The sequence below is a fragment of the Pelophylax lessonae genome, assembly GCF_965119305.1.
Source record: "Pelophylax lessonae genome assembly, chromosome: 1".
In the NCBI taxonomy this organism is placed as follows: Eukaryota; Metazoa; Chordata; class Amphibia; order Anura; family Ranidae; genus Pelophylax; species Pelophylax lessonae.
The window spans coordinates 317,428,703-317,451,180 of record NC_138768.1 but is presented as its reverse complement, the minus strand read 5'-3'; the positions used below and the strand labels follow the sequence as shown (position 1 = coordinate 317,451,180).

The following is a 22,478-nucleotide window of genomic DNA, read 5'->3' as shown; positions in this document are numbered from 1 at the left end:
AAAAATGATGGACGTGTTCAATACCTAATTTTACCCGCGGTATACATACATACATACATACATACATACATACACACACACACACATGAAGGGCATTCAATAATTTTTTACATTTTACAGGAATAGAAAAGGATGCTAGCACGGCGGTACTAAACACAGTAGTAAGTGGCAAGTGTGTCCTATTACTGAATGGAGGCAAAAATGTTGTAGGCCAATCCAGAGACCATTAATCAATATATTAGACAACAATGTTAGTGCAGTGAAAGCATCACCACCACCAAAAAACTTTCAAACAATTGTGTCTGCAGGTAAAGCGATGGCAAGTGTTCTCTGGGACAAACGTGGCGTTATTTATGTGGATTTTCTACCCTGTGGTGCCACTATAAACAGTAAATACTGTTGTGTTCTGAGTGATGTGCACACCCTTTTGTGGAAAAAACAGCCTGGTTTGATCAGTAAAATTGTCCTGTTTCTCCAGGACAACACGCAAGCTCATACTGCTTACCGCACTATGCACATTACAGCAACTCTGCTGGGAGGTTTTGCCACATCCCCTTTACAGCCCGATCCTTGTTCAGAGTAATTTGCACCTGTTTGGACCCCTTAACGATTTCCTCAGAGGTCAGCATTTCAGCACTGATGACGTAGTGAAGCAGGCTGTCTTAGGATGGTTCAGGTGTACTGACAAATCTTTCTATGCTGAAGCTTTCCAAGCATTAATTAAAACGCTGGGATATGCGTATTAACGTTGCAGGGGAGTATGTTGAAAAATAAATGCAGTTTCAACTCCTGGAATTTTTTTATTTTCTTATATAAACTCAAGTCCCAGTTTGACTAAAAATTATAGTATTGACTAGGAATCAGCCGATATCTTTTTTCAGGGCAGATACTGATTATCCGGGCCACCCTTCAGGCCCATAGCCAATATTCTGCACATTTAAAAACATTTTTTTTTTTTTTTTTTACACTGGCCTTTTAAGAAAAAAAAATGTTGGATCACTTTTATTGCTGTCACAAGGAATGTAAACATCCCATGTGACAGTATTAGGCAGTGACAAGTACTTTTTATGGAGGGATCTTTGGTCTAAAAGACCCCAAACCCCTCATCTGACCTTAAAAACGCCAGGTTTGGCTGTTTTGAATGATCTAATTTTTTAAAAAAAAAATCTGGTGCCTTTAAGGCTCCAGTACCCAGATGTGATGTCATGACGTCGCTTTCTAGTTTTTACATGAGAGATCCAAACAGAGCCGAATGTGGCTTTGTTCGGGTCTTCAGCCAGCCGGCAGACGTGCTGGCCGGTCATTTGGATCTCCTGGTGGGACGGGAGACCCGGGCAACGTCCCCTCCTGCTCCTTGTAATGACAATCGAACAGCTGCTCAGCCACATCAGTTGACATTAGAAGAAAGCCGTCCGTCAGCTCTAAACAACGGTACCGGGGTGATGCCTGTAGCTGCACGCATCGCTCCGTTACAACCGCTTAGCAATATCGGTCATATCGACAAGCTTGTGGCCGACACCGATACTTCAAAAAAGCTGAACACTGGCCTCCGTTAATTGGCCCCACCATTAATCGGTCGATCCCTAGTATTGACCTTCTCTTCTAAATAAATTCCAGTCTTACCTGGAGCATTACAAATGAGATTCTAAATAGAATTAGACAGGGTAACATTAAAACAAGTAAACATACATAGCTGCAGTACATTGCAAGAACATTTTGAAGATTATCACGGGACATACTATATAAAGATGGGAAAACACAAGTAAGAATTGAAATAGACTACAAAAATCTCTTGAAACATTTACCTATTGTAAGATCGTGAACAGGCTGAAATCGCTTATCTGTAAACTGAAGTAGAAGACATGACTTCCCAACCCCTATAAAGAAAAAAGACAGACTAGGTAAAGATATCACAGATGAACAGAATATACTCAATTCCCAAACATACTGCTTTATAATACAAAACAATGTATTAGTTGGAAATATATAAAAAAAAAAAAAAAAAAAGTTTTAAGTGTGCCATCAGAACCATGCATGTTTTAGGACCTGTTTACACCTATGCAGGTTGCTGTAGATGCATTTTCTAGGTGTGTTTTGCAATTTTTTCACACAATTTTTTAATGTATTTTTGGAAGGCGCCTGTTGTCTTAAAAGAGAAACCAGCAAAAGCATAGCTGAAACTCATCAAAAAAGCATACCCTGCATTTTTTTTATGTTTTTGATGTCTTTCCACTTAAGTCTATAGAACCAAAAACGCAACCTGCTTTGGAAAAAAATAAATAAAAGTCCCAGACCCTTTCCAAAAAAAGCACTGGTGGAAAAAACAGATGTGAACGTGACAAATTGGTACCATATTAACTGGACAGTAGTGTGCTTCTGCAAAACTGAAAATGCACTGAAAGATGCATAGGTGTGAACCAGGCCTTAAAACCGAGTTCCACTCAAAAGTAGAACTTCCCGCTTTAAGTGGTCCTGACCCCCTGACATTCCACATTTGGCATGTCATTTTTTTGGGGGGAGAGCGAGTACCTAGTTTTGACAGGTACCCACTCCCACTTCTGCTCAGGCAGCCTAGGCGGCTCCTCACCCCTCCCTCCCTGCAATCTTCTGGGACACATCACAGGTCCAAGAAGATTGCCCGTCCATTCAGGACGCGCATGCGCAGTGCGCACCCGGCTGTGAAGCTGCAAGCGGGTGCCCACACTAGAGATGCCACCACCACGGGGAGAAGATGGAGAGAACCGAGGCTCCCCCCAGGCCGCATCGCTGGACCTTGGGACAGGTAAGTGTGTGTTTATTATAAGCCAGCAACTACACTTTTTATAGCTGCTGACTTTTAATAAACACAAAATTCAGTGGAACTCCACTTTAAAGGCATAATTCACTACTTTACTAGATAAAACTGTCTAAGCGGATAAGGGACGTCTGTAGATAGACTGTTATAATCTAAGATCCATACAAAAATTGTTAAACAACTGTATTGGATCACTTCTCAAAATTCTGCTTGGATATAGGTACTAATAAGTGATCATATACATTTACATGCACACATGACATTTTCGAATAATAATGCAGCTGTCAATGCTTCAGGTATCTAAACTCTGAAGAAAACGATCTTTATTACAGAAATTTATTATAAACAATAGCAGTCAATATACAGTATACAGCAAAGCATATATTTATGGGGAAAACCTAAATAAGCCCTAATTGAAGAACATGGGAATTCAAGAGACAAATGTGCACGGCCGCCTGCAGTGCGATCTGTGCAACAGTGACAAGCATGGCTACTCCGTTCTGACGCGTTTCCCTCTCTTACAGGCGTCAACACTCCATTCCCAGTTGACGCCTGTAAGAGAGGGAAACGCGTCGGGACGGAGCAGCCACGCTTGTCAGTGTCACTGTTGCACAATGTACACAGCAGGCGGTCGTGCACATTTGTCTCTTGAAGGGCCCTGTGCTTTGTGTTTGATGTAAGTGCAATAGTTTATGAATAAACCTACTCGTTTTAAAGATAATGCACTATAATAAGATAATCAGCTCCTTTTTCTCTGCACATGATGATATCTTACATCGAGTGAATCCATCGCCTCGCATACAAGCCTCTATGGCTGGATACTTGATGTACATTGGAGCCCGATCATGAGCTGTGTTATATGTGGTGGGATTTTCTATCGTGCTGCATGACCGCAGCTTTTTAGTAAGCGGCCAATATTTAATAATTAGCACAAAGGTGGATCACTGAGCACCTGGAGGAATAACCATTTCAGCACGGTTAACATTGTGTCACTGGCGGTGGATTTTCGCTCTCACTCATGGGACTGAACTTTTTTCATTGCTTTGTTTTATTTTTTTATCACAGAGGCCATTTTGTTTCTATTATTTAGATTTATATGTAGCGATACATTCTGAGACACCAGATACACAGATTGGATTGGTCTCAATTTGTTTTTTATGTTTGTTTTATATTTTCACATTGTATTTTTATACATTTATAAAGTGATATATTTAGATTTTTTTCTAAAAAGTCATGTATATATAGTCTGGATATTATTTTTTATCACATTTAAGTTTTTATATGATCCCAAGATAGCGCAATTTACTTTTCACACATACTTTTTTCAATATTCATGAATAAGTGCAGCAAACTACCCATTTGTCTATAATCAGCGCATCCTCATTCCCTTTTTTTCTATAAACCTTCTTACCTTGTTTGTGCTCAAATAACACTTACATAACCAAGGAATCCAGCGTTGTCCTTCTGTGATCTGTAACTCCCTGCTGCACACTGGGTCCCGTGCCACCATCTTTTTTTTTTTCCTTGCTTCATCAAGAGCTGGAAGTCTCTTTCTGGTTCTTGCAGCTGGCCCGCAGTGATACAAAGCCAAGTCCAGCATTCTGCAGCCGCTCACTATAAGCCGAAACCTCCTGGGATATCCACGTTGGGTAACCCTCTTAGGACATCTGATGTGGATATCCCAGGAGGCTGCTGGAGCACTGGAGCAAAGTACCTGTCATTTGGACCTAGGTAAGATTGGAAGGAAAGAGACTACAAGCAAGGTATTACTGCACTCATGTTCCATAGGGTCTAATGCCTCGTTTCCACTGAGTGGTACGGTACGGTTCGGTTCAGTACGTTACGGTTCGGAACGGTACACCTTGTGTTTCCACTGCCAATAGTACCCTTTCATGATAAGCGTGGTGTAGCAGGAAAGCTGTTATAGACGATTCTCTGTCAACCAATCAAAGTTCTGCAGAGTGTAGCTCCACCCTGTTGGTACGGTACTAATGTGCTTGGTACCCCAACGAAAGGGTCCCAAAAAAGTGGTACGGTACGGTTCGGAATTAGGGCACCATTCACAATGGAACCGGCATAAATAGCATAACCGAACCGTACCAGAAAGCTCAGTGGAAACGGGTCATAAGAGTCTGTCTGCCACAGAGGCAGATGGGACTTGTAGTTAACTTATTTGCAGATCTCTGAATGAATGATGAGGCTGTGCAGGCAAAGCGAAACACAGCCTTGAAAATTTCAAAAGTGACAGCTACTGCAAGGGAGAAGAATCCCTGCATGCTGTCACACATGGGAGGATCCGATGTGCGTCATGTTACACCCTAAATCTAACATTCACCATGGTCCAAAAGGTGGCGCTAGCCTTTAAGATGGCAGGGGATGGGAGCTGAAGGTTGCAAAGATTCTAAATGGTTTTGGGGGGAGTGAAGGTCTGCTTTAAGGTAAACTGAATCAATGTTCTGATTTTTAGCACACTAAAATCACAAAAAGGGATGAAAAAATTAGAGGTAGCTAAACCTGAATAAATTGTGATGATTTCAGAGCACAGCCATCTTAACCATATGCATTATGTTTCTTGTTTTCTGAGTTTACCTAAATTACTACATGACTGCTCGAGTCTCTCACTCCCACCTGTGACCACAAGATCTTCCAAGGCGCAAAGATGAGAGGAAGTTACTTCAAAACCGTTATCAGAAAGTGAAACACTCCTAAGTAGATGTTATTTCGTTAAGACATCATAGAACGTGGGGTTATTCTATATTTAAAGGGCATGCATATTCCTATACTTTGCACATCATGTTAGGCTAGATTGTCCAAAAATGTATTCCTGAAACAGAACGTCACGAAAAAGAGCATCAGAGACATTCTTGATGCATTCCGCTAACGTCTGCTGTGCAACCTGGAAAGAAATTAGGGACTCCTCAATGGCCTTCCAGTTGATCAGGTAAGTGCACACATTTTATAATAGACACAGAGCACAATACACTGTGGTAATAAGGACTGACTATCTCCAAATAGAGACTTCATTTAACTGTATCAGAAACACTGGATACATGTTCATATCTACACATTCGTATTAAAATGCCTGAAAAAAGAAATGTACAGTTACCCAGGGATTATTCCTTCCATATTCCAATGCTGAACTGACAAAATGAAGGGGAGAATCTGTTTTGGCATGCCCAGCTGATATAGGGATGAATGAGGCCTCTATTTGAATTAAGTCGTTATTTTTTCTGCAGTCCTTTCAGAGTGCCCAGCATGCTGTGTACACAAATCTTAACAGTTGATCTAAAGCCAAAAAAGTTTTTTTTTTTTTTTTTAATCTTAATAATTTAACTCACAAGATAAAAAGCCTTCCACTATTTGTTCCCAACTCCCTCCCTTAACCACTTTACCACTAAGCCTATTTTTGACACTTTTTGTTTACAAGTTTAAATCAGTATTTTTTGCTAGAAAACTACTTAAAACCCCCAAACATTATATATATTTTTTTAGCAAAGACTCTGGAGAATAAAATGTCAGTCATTGCAAAATTTTTTGTCACGCGGTATTTGCGCAGCGGTCTTTAAAACACCATTTTTTTGGAAAAAATTTGAAAAATCACATTTCACTGCATTTAAAAAATACTAAACAGTAAAGTTAGCCCATTTTTTTTGTATATTGTGAAAGATGATGTCACGCCGAGTAAATAGATACCCAACATATTACGGTTTAAAATTGCCCCCCCCCCCCCGTGGGATGGCGACAATAGAGATCTCAATCTGCGACGTTTAAAATTTATTTAACGGTTACCAGTTTAGAGGTAGAGTGCAGCTCTTTTTTTTTTAAATTATTGCCCACGCTCTGGCGATCGCGGCGATACCTCACATGTGTGGTTTGAACAGCGATTTCATTCAGGGCTTGACTTGCGTATACGTTTTTTTTTGTGCGCGAGCTAACGGTGATGGGGGCGGCTAAATTATTTTTTTTTTTTTCCTATTTATTTTTTCTTTTTTTTTTTTGACTTTATTACAGGTTTTTAAAAAAAAAAAATAAATCTGATCACTTTTATTGCTGTCACAAGCAATGTAAACATCCCCTTGTGACACCAATATGTAGTGACAGGTACACTTTATGGAGGGATCGAGGGTCTAAAAGACCCTAGACCCCTCCACTACACTTCCCTGTATGCAAAACGCCGAAAACGGCATTTTTGCACACAGCCGTTTTTCAAATGTGCCGCCTTTTGCAGCACAGTAACCCGGAAGTGACGTCATGGACGCCGCCTCCGGGTTAAGTCATCGGAGACCCGATCGATGCCGTTTCCGGCATTCATCGGGACTCCATCCAGCCGGCGGGACGGGATCCCTGAGCGAAGCCACGGAAAGGCGGCGGGAGGGGGGGGGGGAACGTCCCCTCCCGCCCCCCGGGTAACGATCGAGCGGCTCCCGAGCCGCATCGGTCGTTACCGACGGAAAGCCGACCGTCGGCTTCACACAACGATACCGGGATGGTGTCTCTAGCTAGAGGCATCATCCCGGTATAACCCCTTAAAGTCAGCAGACGTAGGTCTACGTGGCTAGACGTTAAGTGGTTAATACTTATCGGAGTCCTGTGACCATCTGTAGCAGTGCTGGTTCTCTCTCCCCTCTCTTACAGGCTCATTGACTTCTGCTGCTGTCAATCAAATGTTGTGTGGAGGGAACAAGGCTAAGCTGCGCTGTGTGTCTATAGATGTACACAGCCCGGTTTGGGAGTGAGCCCGCAGGTGTGCCACCATAGGAAGCAGCTTCCTATGGGGGTGTACAGAGAAGAAAAGGTGAGGGAGCACGGGCAGGGGACCCGAGATAAGGACATTTGGGACTGGGGGTAAGGAGGTAAGTATAACATGTATATTAGGGGTAAAAAAAATAAAAATAAAAATTATATTATATTATATATATATATATACACATACATACATACATACATACATACATACATACATACATACATACACACACACACACACATACACATACATACATACACACACACTGAACAAATTTATAAAAACGCAACACTTTCGTTTTTGCCCCCATTTTTCATGAGCTGAACTCAAAGGCCCCTTTCACACGTCTGTTCCATTTTCTTCTCAGCGGGGGATTGATCCGCCGATCCCCCGCTGAGCAGGCAGATGACAGCTCTGTCTCCACTTTGTGTGTGGAGACAGAGGTGTCAGATCCCCGCTCTCCTCTATGGGGGAATCGGATGAGAATGGACCACCTGTCCGTTCTCATTCGATCCGATCCACCAGACGGATGGAAAATAGGGTTTGCATCCGTCCGAGTTTGACGGACAGGATTGGATCGGATGTCAGCGGACATTCTCCGCTGACATCCGCTGCCCCATAGGATGCATGAGGCATCCGTTCAGATCTGCCTGAAAAACTGACAGGTGGATCTGAATGGTCTGCTTGTGTGAAAGGGGCCCAAGACTTTTTCTATGTACACAAAAGGCCTATTTCTCACGATTGTTCACAAATTTCTCTAAATCTGTGTTAGTGAGCACTTCTCCTTTGCCGAGAGAATCCATCCACCTCACAGGTGTGGCATTGGCATATCAAGATGCTGATTAGACATCATGATTATTGCACAGGTGTGCCTTAGGCTTACCACAATAAAAGCCACTCTAAAATGTGCAGTTTTATCACATAACACAATGCCATAGATGTCCCAAGTTTTGAGGGAGCGTGCAATTGGCATGCTGACTGCAGGAATGTCCACCAGAGCTGTTGCCCATGAATTGAATGTTCATTTCTCTACCAAAAGCCATCTCCAAAGGCGTTTCAGATAATTTGGCGGTACATCCAACCGGCCACACAACCGCAGACCATGTGTAACCACACCAGCCCAGGACCTCCACATCCAGCATCTTCACCTCCAAGATCGTCTGAGAATAGCCACCCGGACAGCTGCTGCAACAATCAGTTTGCATAACCAAAGAATTTCTGCACAAACTGTCAGAAACCCTCTCAGGGAAGCTCATCTGCATGCTCGTCGTCATTGGGGTCTCGACCTGACTGCAGTTTGTCGTCGTAACCGACTTAAGTGGGCAAATGCTCACATTTGATGGCATCTGGCACTTTGGAGAGGTGTACTATTCACGGATGAATCCCAGTTTTCATTGTACAGGGCAGAGGGCAGACCGCGTGTATGGCGTCGTGTGGGTGAGCGGTTTGCTGATGTCAACGTTGTGGATGAAGTCACCCATGGTGGTGGTGGGGTTATGGTATGGGCAGGCGTATGTTATGAACAACAAACACAGGTGCATTTTATTGATGGCATTTTGAATGCACAGAGATACCGTGATGAGATCCTGAGGCCCATTGTAGTGCCATTCATGCACGACCATCACCTCATGTTGCAGCATTATAATGCATGGCCCCATGTTGCAAGCAGGGCCGGGACAAGGGGTGGGCAGGAGGAGCGGTTGCCCTGGGCACCGTGGTTTATTTTGCAGGGATAGGGGGGTGCCTTGACCCTAAACCTAAGTGAAGGGGGGGCGCAGTTTGGCATCTTTGCCCTGGGCACTGGATGACCTTGTCCCAGAACTGGTTGCAAAGATCTGTACACAATTCCTGGAAACTGAAAACATCCCAGTTCTTGCATGGTCAGCATATTCACTGGACATGTCACCCATTGAGCATGTTGGGATGCTCTGGATCGGCGTATATGACAGCGTGTTCCAGGTCCTGCCAATATCCAGCAACTTCACACAGCCATTGAAGAGGAGTGGACCAACATTCCACAGGCCACAATCAACAACCTGATCAACTCTATGCGAAGGAGATGTGTTGCACTGTGTGAGGCGAATGGTGGTCACACAGATACTGACTGGTTTTCGGATCCCCAATACAGTAAAACTGCACATTTTAGAGTGGCTTTTATTGCGGCCATTTTAAGGGTTACCTGTGCAATAATCATGCTGTCTAATCAGCATCTGGATATGCCACACCTGTGAGGTGGATGGATTATCTCAGCAAAGGAGAAGTGCTCACTAACACAGATTTAGACAGATTTGCGAACAATATTTGAGAGAAATAGGCCTTTTGTGTACATAGAAAAAAAGTCTTAGATCTTTGAGTTCAGCTCATGAAATATGGGGGCAAAAACAAAAAAGTGTTGCATTTATAATTTTGTTCAATGTGTGTATGTATATTTATCTATATCAGGGCTTGACAGATTTGCTTGAAATCTAGGAGCCAGCTAAAAAAGTTAGGAGCCAGTTTTTTTTTGCGCATGCCAAATAGCCAGCTTCTGTCAGACCGGCTGCCAAACACAGGCCCAATAGCTGCCAGTTTTTAATGAACTGGCTGATGTTACTCGGCATTCGACCCCCGTGTACTTGGTTTACTTCTTCTGAGAGATATTAAAGGAACACTTCAACCACCATAACCATTTGAAGCGGTCATGGTGGTAGGAGTCAGAAACACTGCACATGCTGGGAAATTTACATTTTTATGCTAGTTGCACCCTTAGCACATGTGACTTACTGCTGGCGGAGAGTGTGGGGAGCGGCGGTGGATGAAGCATGCAGAGCCGATGCTTCCTGTATCTCTCCTCTCACAGGCGCAGTGCATTTGATATCATTCCGCCTGTGACAGGACGGAGCCGGAAATATATAGGAAGCATCGGCTCCATTCTGTCACAGCTGATACAGACAGCCGGGACACTGGAAGACACCCGCATCTCGCAGGAGACTTGGGATGTCTGGCGACTAGACACCTACTGCAGTGTTCCAGGTGCCAGGCCGATGCCACCCGGCACCTGGGGTTTGTCGAGCCCCTATATATATATATATATATATACACACACACACACACACACACACACACACACACACACACACACACACACACACACACACAACACTTTAATATTTAACTATGGTCAAAACAACACAAAGGACAGGCAGTGGCATTAACAACACAGTCATTGTTTTTCCCTCCATAACAGTTTTATTACCTGGTGATCTGGTCAGTAAGTCTGCTGTTTTTCAACTTGCTTTTACAGACCAAGTTGTCCAGCAACTGTAGTTAGAGGGTTAAAAGAAAAACTAATTTGCAGCTGAAAGAGGTGCCTACAATATTCAGCTTTTATTTATGTAAAACTTAGGAAAAAATAAATTATGCTGTAACTGCTTAATAAGTGTTAGCTGGAATCCAGCAGGCTGAATGAAAAAAAAAAAAAAAAAAGAAAACACAGAAAAGCTCAGGAGGAGCAGCTGTACTAACTATGCAATGTTGGACGATTTCTATTGAACCGGGCGATGCCGCCCGACATTCGTTCTGTGCACTAGGCCTAAAATTGGAGAACGCGAAATCTGGCGCAGCTCTGAATAGAAACCAAATCGACCTAACGGTTACAGGTGTTCACACTAAACGCAAGTTTGAAATAGTGCGAGTTCAGCTGAACTCACGATTTCAAATCTGCATTTCAGTGCGAGTTCGGGGGCGATTTGAATGACATCTGTGCGAGTTCATACACAAAAATGTCTATTTAAATCGCCCCATAAGTCACCAAAAGTAGTGAAGGAACTACTTTTGGAAATCGATGCGGCGCAGCAAAGTTGGCATCGCGCCGACTGGGACAGTGCCGTTGTCGGCAAGGCTGCAATTTAACATGTGAATGGAGGCTTATTGTAATAGCTTAATTGAACAAATAGAAGTTAAAAGCTGATTGGTTACCATTCACAGCTGCACCAGATTTAGAGTGCTCCAGCTTTAGTAAATCTCCCTGGGTTACCAGTCGATTGCCAAGGAAAAGGCTAACTCCACCTTTTGGACCAAGTTACACTAGTATTTAGGAACAGTTATAAGTAGTAAAAAGAAGTAGAAAAAAAAAAATATATAGCTTTGTAAATGTAGGCACAACTAACCTTTATTTTACAAATTTTGTAATTTAGATCAACAGACCTGTAAACATATTTGTTAGGAGGTATATTTTTTCCTATAAGGTGATTATTTCCTGTTAGAACAGTGTCTTAGCAGACAGAAACAATGACAAATATCACACTTTCACTAAGGTTCCTTTCACACTTGTGCAACCTAAAAGTCACGCTATTTTGCCGTGATTTTTTGGCCACAATTTTACTGTGATTTTGACTTGACTTGAAGCAATGCCTGTGTAATCTTGAGGTCTATGCATCAAAGTTGTAACCAAAGTAGTGCAGGGACTACTTTTCAGTCATACATATATGAACGGTACTCATTGGAAATCATGGCGAAAGACTTGTCATGCGATTTCGCAGTCCCGGGTCGCACAAGTGTAAAAGGGGCCTAAAAGGTGACCCCCCCTTTCCTATACCACTCATAGAAAAAATAATTGGATTTTTGACTTACCGTAAAATCCTTTTCTCTTAAGCTCATTGACAGACGCAGTCCTCTTTGATTAATATCAGTAGGGTTATACCGCCCCCTACAGGAGTAGGACACTAGGCAGGAAAAACGTTCTGGCCACACCTTAGGGGCAGTCCCAGAGGGTATATCCTCTCTCTCCCTGCTACAGGATGTCAGTTATGTCACAAAGCAGTGTCAGAGAATTTAACCCAACCCAACTCAAAATAGAGGGGCGGGTACTGCGTCTGTCAATGAGCTTAAGAGAAAAGGATTTTACGGTAAGTCAAAAATCCAATTTTCTCTGTCGCTCATTGACAGACGCAGTCCTCTTTGATTAATATCAGTAGGGACGTCCCAAAGCAGTGCCACAAATGAGGGGTGGGATAACGGAAATCAAAATCCAATCCAGAAGGCCCAACCGGTGCCAACCAGAAGTCTTAAATGCTCATCAGACAAAAGGATGAGACTCAACTGAAAACCCAACAAAAAACCCTCGAGGTAGACCACCGGTCTCCTCAAACAGCGGCCTGCAGAACCTTGCGGCCAAAAGAGGCATCCGCCGATGCCAGCACATCAACTTTATAAAATTTTGTAAAGGTATGAACCGACGACCAGGTAGCCGCCTTGCAAACCTGAACCACTGACGCCTGATGGCGGAAGGCCCAGGAAGCACTAAGCGCCCGAGTGGAGTGCGTCTTAACAGGGAACGGAGGAACCCGACCCTTAATAGAATAAGCCTGTACCACCGTCTGTCTGATCCATCTAGAGATAGTCGCAGCAGACGCAGACAACCCCTTTCTAGGGCCATCCGTGATCACAAAAAGTGAATCCGTCTTACGGAAAGATTCCGTAGTAGTCAAGTACACCCTGATCGCCCGAACCACATCCAAGGAGTGTAACGCAAACTCCCGAGGATGACTGGGCTTAGGACACAGGGAAGGTAGCACAATATCCTCATTTAGATGAAAATCTGAAACCACCTTAGGAAGGAAGGCCAGAGCAATGGTGAACACTGGCCTTAAGGCTGACCCTATCAGGGAAAATATAGAGCGGGATATAGATTCCGCTTTACGGTCAACCGGATCCCGAAAAGACGGAGCGTCCTCCACCGGGATAACAGTAGCTTTATTTAATCTGGAAATCGGTGAATCCACCGACGGTGGTACCGTCCATTTATTAAGGAGGGATTCTTCAAACGGATAGCGTCTAGCAATCAGTTTGGAAATACCAGGGGCTCGTTTTGGACGGACCCATTCTTCCTTAATTATATCTTGAAAACATTTGGGCAAAGGAAACACCTTTGCCATCTTGGTAGGCTTGCGAGTACCCAAAGCAATTTCAGTATCAACTGCTTCCGTAGGTATAAGCTCAAGTCTTAAGGTTTCCCGCACAGACACAATCAGTGCATCTACCAGCGCTTCATCTTGCGCTATAGCGGAGGCAGAAATGTCTTCCTCGCTATCCGAGTATATGGGATACGAGGCACTAGCCCCAGAAGAGGGACCTGCAGCCGCTGCGACAGGCTCAGAATCTGTATCTGAAGTGTCAGATGAAATAGGGGTAGGCGGGGGTCGCTTTTTCGCCCCCCGTCCCTGACAGGCCACCTCCACCCGGGATACAAAAGACTCCAAAACCGCTGACAATGCATCAATAGTAAGTGGGGAACTGGAGGGTCCTGCGGCCACCTCGAGGGGATCAGGTGGGGATACATGTGTGGCAGGGTCCATGATAAATCCAGGAACACCTGTCAGCAAAACAAGGATTGCAAAAGAAAAAACGTTTTTTTTTGTATGTAATCTCCCAGCGCAACAGCGCCCCTCACTGCCACCTGCTTCGGACCCCCACAGAGAAAGAGAGAGAGAGAGAGACCCCAAGGGCTCACCACCTGATGCACAGAAGCTTCTACCGAACTGCTCTCAGCGCTGTCCTTAGCGATTTACCCGGGTAAAGGAGGCGTCTCTGCCCCTTTACACGCCTTCCGGCACTCCCACCACTACTCCTCGAGGTAGCTGGGTGTATCCAAGATGGCCGCCGCCATACAGGAGACATTAGGCCAAGCCAAAATGGCGGTCCGCGGAATGATGGCGGCTCCGTGCGGCCCGTGGAAGGATGGCGGTCCGTGCAGCTGCATCGCTTAATAGAGGACTCCCGTGCGATAGGTAGGTGCCTGATAGTATCACCCCTCTGCACGACCGTTTCAACAATAACGCCAGCGGTGCCCTGTCTTCATCCTTGACCGGCATCAGTCATGGATTCCTTAGTCCTTTTGCAATGCATGCTTTCCTTGCAGTGACAGACTCATATAGATTGTCAGCTCCCAAACCAAGTCTCCTGGAGTGGTATACCTTATTCACCAACTCACACTAGCAAGGGGGAGATATGTGGAGTGTGTCACAGGATAGAGGGGAACCCCGGATCATGAGGGTCCGACCATCCACAGAGGGGCCCGCATCTATTCCCAAAACCCGACAGGGGGAGAGGGGGAACATTCTACTCACTATACTGGAACAGGCGGGCACCCACTCCTAACAGAACCCCTCTCCACCGAGGTGGGGGGGCGGTCGACCAATACGGAGGCCGCGACTCAGTTTCCTGACTGGTCGTAGGCGACCTGGCGAGACGTTTAACTCGCGGGCCCAGTCCCCGTCCAGTGGGACTATGTCGCGGCCGACCCAGCGCGGAGCTAGGGCCTGCACGCGCTCGTAGGCTGGCTGGGGTGACCACTGGATCTCAACATCCAGCCCGTCGCCCAGCTCCAGCATAATTGCTTGAAGATCTCACAGGAACAAAAAACTGGAGAGAAAAAGCTAACTAAAAAAGATTTATCTAAAAAAGCTTGCCAGGACCAGAGATCCCAGCAAGGAACTTAGGTCCTTACTCCTGACTAGGCAGAAAAAAAACTGACATCCTGTAGCAGGGAGAGAGATGATATACCCTCTGGGACTGCCCCTAAGGTGTGGCCAGAACGTTTTTCCTGCCTAGTGTCCTACTCCTGTAGGGGGCAGTATAACCCTACTGATATTAATCAAAGAGGACTGCATCTGTCAATGAGCGACAGAGAAATATATATTACATATGCTGCCCATTAAAGTTTCTCTCAGCAATGCAGTTTAAGGCCCCTTTCACACATACGGTCCGTTTGTCTGTTTTTTATCCATCCGTTGATGAATAATGGACATCAATGCATCTCTATGTAAAAACGCATGATCATCCGTTACCATCCGTTTCATCCGCTTCCGTCCATGTCTTTTTTTTAAATGGATGAATGTCCTATTTTTCATCCGTCAAAAAAACAAATCGGATGAAAAAAGGATGTAAACGGACAAACAGTCCATTTTTCATCCGTTTTTGCATTGGTAGTGGATGTAAAAAATACGGATGAAAAACTGATACATTTTGATGTGACTGAACTGATGAACTGAACGGACCGTATGTGTGAAAGGGGCCTTAGTATTGTCTGCTTTACACAAAACACTTAGAAAATATGGGAACATGTAATCAAAGCCCAACTGAACTTTGTTTAAACCAGCTAAATATATGGCATATCTATCCATCTATATTTTTGTTCAAACACTTGCAGTTGGTTTTCTTTAGAAAGCAGCCACAGCCTGAATATAATAGCCTGTCCCTTGCTAGCACGCTGCAGAGAAGTGCTCACTATTTGGAAGCAGTGGTCTCTCTGCAGAGATTTACACACCTGCTCTAACCAGCAGGAGGATTTATGCTTTGCAGATTACAGATAGCATGGGGTGCATTAGACCTGCATTACTGAACTCCTCCAGGAGCTTAAAATGGGAGTGAGCCCAGACTTCTTCTGCCCATAAAGAGGAAGAGACTGGGAGCAAAGATGGATGAGATCCCCCCCCCCCCCCCACAAGGAAAGTGTTTGTAAAGGCAGAAGTTTTTTTTTTTTTATCCTGCATTTTTTGCATTAAGAAATAAAACAGTGCAGAAGCCCTCCTCATGCTTACCTGAGCCCATCTTGATCCAGCGATGTGGTACAAGAGCCTCAGCTGTCCAAGACTCTCCCTCCTGATCAACTGAGACACAAAGCAGGCGCCACTGGCTCCTGCTGCTGTCAATCAAGGTCAGTGAGCCAATAAGGAGAGAGAGGGGGGAGAGCCGAGCCGAGGCTCCATGTCTGAATGGACACACAGAGCAGCGGTGGGCTCGGGTGCTCCCATAGCAAGCTGCTTGCTGTGAGGGCACTCAGCAAAAGTATACCTTGAAGAAAAAGTCAGAGAGGTGAAGGTATCCCACGCTGCGTCTCCTTCCACTAGGTTCCAAGCGATGCGTTACACACAAAGACTGCCCAGTTCTGTAGGACTGCCTTCTAAAGTTTGTAGTGACACGTTTCCTGTTCCTGGTGGAAGAGGTGCCATGTGCTGTCCTGGAAGACACAGGAAAATATGTGGAACTTCAGAGTATGGGTGAGCATATAACTCACTGCCCCTCCCCCATGTGATAATGCTAGCTGCTCTGAGATTGGCCTAGTGCTGTCACATGGTGCTTGGTTCATAGTTTACGCACTGGGTGAGCTCTGACAAAATGGTTTGGAGCTTAAAGTGGTTCTAAAGTGAACATGTTTTTCACCTTAATGCATTCCCTGCATTAATGTAAAAATTGTTGAGCTGAGCCGCAATGTGTGTCTATAGACATACACAGGAAAGTTCGTAAACGACCCTTAGCAAGTGGCTTGGTGAGCTGGCAGACACAAAAGAGGAGGAGCCAAGAGCACCAGTGGGGGACCCCAGAAGAGGCGGTTCAGGGCCCCTCTGTGCAATAGCACTGAACAGAGCAGGTAAGTAGAACATGTTTGTTTTATTTTAAAAAATGTGACTTCAGTAACGCTTTAAACAGGGGCTTTCTTTCCTAGCAACCAACCATGAGAGTGAGGTAACCGAGTATGTATACTGCTGGGGGGGGGGGGGGGGGGTCACTTTAGTGTAAACCTCCTCTAACAAAGCTATGTATTAGCAGGGTACACGAACATACATTATTATATTTGCATTGGTCGAGGGGGCCCACAAACCTTAGGACTAATTTCTAAGGAAGTCTAGGGCTTGTCTGCCCCATCCTGTAACTCCCTATAAGCTTTTTAACACAGCGACAGCTATGTGCCATAGGAAGTTACAGTAAGTGGCAACGAAAAGGCCTGCTCTTGATTTTATCTGAAAAACCACTGCTGGGAGGAAGGAGCAGGGTGAGCTAAGTTATAAAGAAAACAATTTCAGTGATTCTACTGTACTGTGAACCTTGAGGATGATTTGCTCCACAGTGTCTGAATCTACAGAGGTCAGTGAGGGCTTGCTTTAAAGATAATTTACTGTTTATTAAAATTATGTATATTTATAAGTCCATAGCTTGGCCACAGGTTCACTTAATGTTCAGGGAGCACTCATACACGCAGGAACATGTTTGGATTTGTGTTGACCTTGGTTAAGACATCTGCTGTGGTTCTGGTATCAAACATGGATCAACAGGCAGAGAGACCCTTACATAGAGAAAGACGGACAGAGACAAAGAGTGCACTGGACAAAAGCTTTCTTGCCAACAGTAGTCACCTGTAGCCAGATCAGCCACAGTTTTGCTTTAAACCCACCCAAATAAACCCACCCAAATGAACCTTCAGTTTTGATCAGCTAAATACATTTCAGGTGGATCAGCACAAGAGCTGTTAAATGCCTTAGGCCCCTTTCACACAGGCGGACCGTTCAGATCTGCCTGTTCGTTTTTTTGGCGGATCTGAACAGTCCCCCCATGCATTCCTATGGGGCATTGGATGGCAGTGGAGACCTGTCCGCTGACATCCGACCCGATCCGATAAATCTGGACGGATGGAAACCCTATTTTCCATCCGTCCAGCAGATCGGATAAGATGAGAACGGACCGACGGTCCGTTCCCATCCGATTTCCCCCATAGAGATGCATGGGGAACTGACAGCTGTGTCTCCGCACACAGTGCAGAGACACAGCTGTCATCCTCCTGCTCAGCGGGGGATCGGCTGCTCGATCCCCTGCTGAGAAAAACGGCATCCGTCCGACGGACGGATAGTGTGATAGGAGCCTTAAAGTTTGTGTTCCCTGTTAAAGTAGCCACAGCCTGAGTAGTAAAGCCTGTCGGGTGCTAGCAGCTGCAGAGTGGGACCCGTGTTATCTGTGGGGAAGCAGCGAGCTCTCTGTTAAGCTGGATACACACTATACAATTTTCTTTAGATCTTTTCCTTTAGGATTTACCGAAACCATATAATATGAGGTCAAACCTAAACACTTTCAATTTGTATGCAATCACGCAGGCCCTTGCACTACATAGTTGAAGGTAAATTTAAAGGAAATCTAACAGAAGTTGTATAGTGTGTATCCAGCTTTAGGCTCTATTCGCACTTGTATTACTACAAAGTTGCACGACTTTGGATGGGTGCGACATGCATGTGACTTCTTGTCCCTCTGCAAAGTTGGTCCCACTGTTGCATTTTAAACATTCAGGTATGACTTTCATGCAACTTTTGAGGGTAACCATTGAAGTCTATGGCCCTCACATTGCATGAAAGTCAAACCAAAGCAGTGCATGAACTACTTTGATGTCACTGTGACTTTAAGCCGCACATATATGAATAGTTATCATTGGAAAACATGGGGTGAGACTTTGATGTCCAAAGTCGCATTACAAATCGCCCAAGTGTAAATGAGGTCTAAAGGTCTGACACAACCTGTACTGAGCGAGACCTATACCTCTGCAGGTAACAAAGCTCATGTGTGCAGCTGATTAGGGAGTTCTACCTCTGGTTCAGTTGGGGGTGTGCTAGACCCCTGAAAAGAGTTCACTGCTTTGCCACAGACAGTAAGGACCATACAATGCTGGCAGGGACAGGCTTTACTATTCATGCTGAGACTAATTTTGAAAGAAAAAGTGTAAGAATTTACACGTTTTGTTTTGATGCATCTGAAATGTATTTAGTGGATATAAACTTATAGTTCAATGGGGTTTTACATACTAGTATTGCCAATGGATTCAGAGGAGCACTTGATCCCTAGGTTAAAGATCAAAAAAATCTTTATGTATATTTAAAGTGGAACTAAAGGCCCGTACACATGTTAAGAAAATCTGTAGGGAAAATTCGTCCGACGACTGATCTGCCGATTTTCGGATTGTTAGTATGGTGCTTTCGACAGCCGACTCCGACTTTTCGGCTGACAAAATCCTGATGTGCAGGCTATAAAATTTTTGTCGTCCGTAATACAACGTCCGATTTTCGTCTCATTATTACAGATTTCGACGGAAAAGAATCTTAAGAGCAAGACTAGGCATGCTCAGAGACGAACGAACACATGACATTCTGAAGTAGAATTCTGTCGTACGGGAAAATTTGTATGAAAATAACCTCTTCACTTTCCACATCAGACTAGCATGCCACAAAAAACGGACGACAGATCGTTCGATAATCTGATCGTGTGTACGGGGCTTTAAGCTCTGCTGTTACATACTGTGAGCAGGCAGGTTTTGTATTGCATTAGAGACCTGCAATGTCTCTTCTGCAATAAACTGCACCTATCAGCCTGCTCACAGCGATCCCCAGATTGTAAACTGAGCTGCGCATGCACAGTGGCCGGGCCAATCCCTATGTGCTGGAATGACTAGCTCCTGGGCATAGGCAGGAGTGATGTTATGCTATGCCTGCAAATGAAGATAGCACAAAGGAGAACATGCCGACACCAGCAAGGGACCATGGAAAGGTGGATATCGATCCCTGTAGTATGCCCATAATGTATACATTTACTTTACAATAAAAATTTGTAAGAAATAAGGGCGCTGTCCTTTTTCTGAAAAAGAATGTGCAAAAAAGGAGTGGGTTTGGGGGCGCTCTATTCATACTTCATAATGTTAGACTAAAGTTGTTGAAAATCATACCGTGCCCAAATACCATGCCAAATGAGGCAAACAGATAAAGAAAATATATAAATTATACATAAAATTATATATAGTGAATTTTGTTCCAAAAAAGCAAGAGCCCAGTGAATGTGACCAATACTACATAACATACAAACACATGGTAAAAAATCAATTATGCCTTAAATATATAAAGTTACTAAAAACATGTAAAGTGACCAGTGCTACAAGTCCTTGTGTAAAAAAAGATAGTCCATCCATTGATTCAATGTTCCACCCTTCATGTATCAATACTTCAAGTACTGCACTGGGGACAAGGACTGGTGATGTTGTAGCTGGAGAGAGTTTCTCAGAAGCATGCAAAGTGCCCGGTGTCCCCACACGTGCCCTCCTCTTGTTGCCTCACTCACCTGAGATATCTCCCCTCAAAGACCCCCTTTGAGGGGTAATATCTCTGGTGAGTGAGGCAACAAGAGGAGGGCACGTGTGAAGATATCAAGCATCCACAGCTCTTCCTGGCTGTATAAAGATATCCGGGACCGCCCCTAGGGTATTCCTCCTTGCTGTTACTTGCTCTCCTGCCAGGTGAGTGTCACAGCTTGCAGCAATTGATGTGTAATTCACCTGTGTCAGAGAGGAGAGGAACAAACAGAGCACTCAAGAGGAATCTGAACAAGTTTGAGGATTGCCCTGCTGATAGGAAATGGGATGTTACCCGTTCCTCTCTGATGTATTCGATTCTGGGTGAAACATGTACGTTTGAAACTGTTGGAGAGCAAGTAACAGCCAGGAGGAATACCCTAGGGGCAGCCCTGTGGAGGCTGGATACCCCCTTTGAGGGGAGATATCTCAGGTGAGTGAGGCAACAAGAGGAGGGCACGTGTGGGGACACCGGGCACTTTGCATGCTTCTGAGAAACTCTCTCCAGCTGCAACATCACCAGTCCTTGTCCCCAGTGCAGTACCTGAAGTACTGATACATGAAGGGTAGAACATTGAATTAATGGATGGACTATATTTTTCACACAAGGACTTAAGATTGGTAGCACTGGTCACTTTAAATGTTTTTGGTCACTTTATATATTTAAGGCATAATTGATTTTTTTTTTACCATGTTTATATGTTATGTAGTATTGGTCATTTTCACACAAAATGTACTATATATAATAATTTTATGTATAATTTTTATATTTTCTTTATCCGTTTGCCTCATTTGGCATGGTATTTGGGCACGGTATGATTCATGACAACTTTAGTCTAACATTATGAAGTATGAATAGAGCAGCCCCAAACTCACTCCTTTTTTGCAAATTCATCTATTAGACACTACTATGATAGATAGTTTAAGTGGGGGCAGCAGCTATAGAGTACTAACTTCCATAGCGTGGAAACACACACAAACCTTTTTCTGAAAATGCTAGCTGCTGTTATGCTGACCCACTGGTGTCTATACTTCCAGAGTCAGGAATAAGCCCGAAATAGAAAACCTAGGAGGTCCTTGCTCTGTGCCAGTGATTCGAATTACTGAAGAGGGTCACCATGATAGCCAGGCACATTGCGATTCAGAAGGAAAGGTCAGCACTAGCTGCCCCCTTATTCCTCACATGACTTTAGATCAGGGAATCTAAAACCTTTTTAGACAAAGGGCCCGTTAATGGTCTCTCAGACTTTAGGGGGGCTGGACTGTGGGAAGTCAGAGAAAAAAATTACATGGTTCAATAGGAGTAAACCATGCCCAATCTTTGGAATTAGGGAAGGAATAGTGCCCCGTTGCCAGGATCAGTGAGAGGACTTGGACCCCGCTGCTGGTGTCAGTGGGAGGAATTGTGCCCCACTGCTGGGTGCCAGTGGGTGGAACTGTGCCCCCCGCTGCTGGTTGCCCGTGGGGAGCGTAACTGTGTCCCTCCCCCCCCACGGCTGGGTGCCAGCAGGCGTAACTGTGCCCCCCCACTGGTGGGTGCCAGCGGGCAGAACTGTGCCCCACTGTTGGGTGCTAGTGGGCAGAACTGTGCCCCACTGTTGGGTGCTAGTGGGCGGAACTGTGCCCCACTGTTGGGTGCTAGTGGGCGGAACTGTGCCCCACTGTTGGGTGCTAGTGGGCGGAACTGTGCCCCACTGTTGGGTGCTAGTGGGCGGAACTGTGCCCCACTGTTGGGTGCTAGTGGGCGGAACTGTGCCCCACTGTTGGGTGCTAGTGGGCGGAACTGTGCCCCACTGTTGGGTGCTAGTGGGCGGAACTGTGCCCCACTGTTGGGTGCTAGTGGGCGGAACTGTGCCCCACTGTTGGGTGTCAGCGGGCGGAACTGTACCCCACTGTTGGGTGTCAGCGGGCGGAACTGTACCCCACTGTTGGGTGCTAGTGGGCTGAACTGTTCCCCACTGTTGGGTGTCAGCGGGCGGAACTGTGCCCCCCACTGTTGGGTGCTAGTGAGCGGAGCTGTT

At 44.9% G+C, this 22,478-nt stretch overlaps 1 protein-coding gene across 1 annotated transcript in view; it reads right to left on the bottom strand.

Annotated features, from left to right (window-relative positions):
* The window catches only part of RAB2B (RAB2B, member RAS oncogene family), a 52,877-nt gene that overhangs the window by 28,903 nt on the left and 1,496 nt on the right, over positions 1 to 22,478 (bottom strand). Inside the window, exon 2 of the mRNA XM_082264601.1 lies at positions 1,806 to 1,877. Coding sequence (XP_082120727.1) covers positions 1,806 to 1,877 — 72 coding nt within the window. The remainder of the gene's footprint in view (positions 1 to 1,805; positions 1,878 to 22,478) is intronic.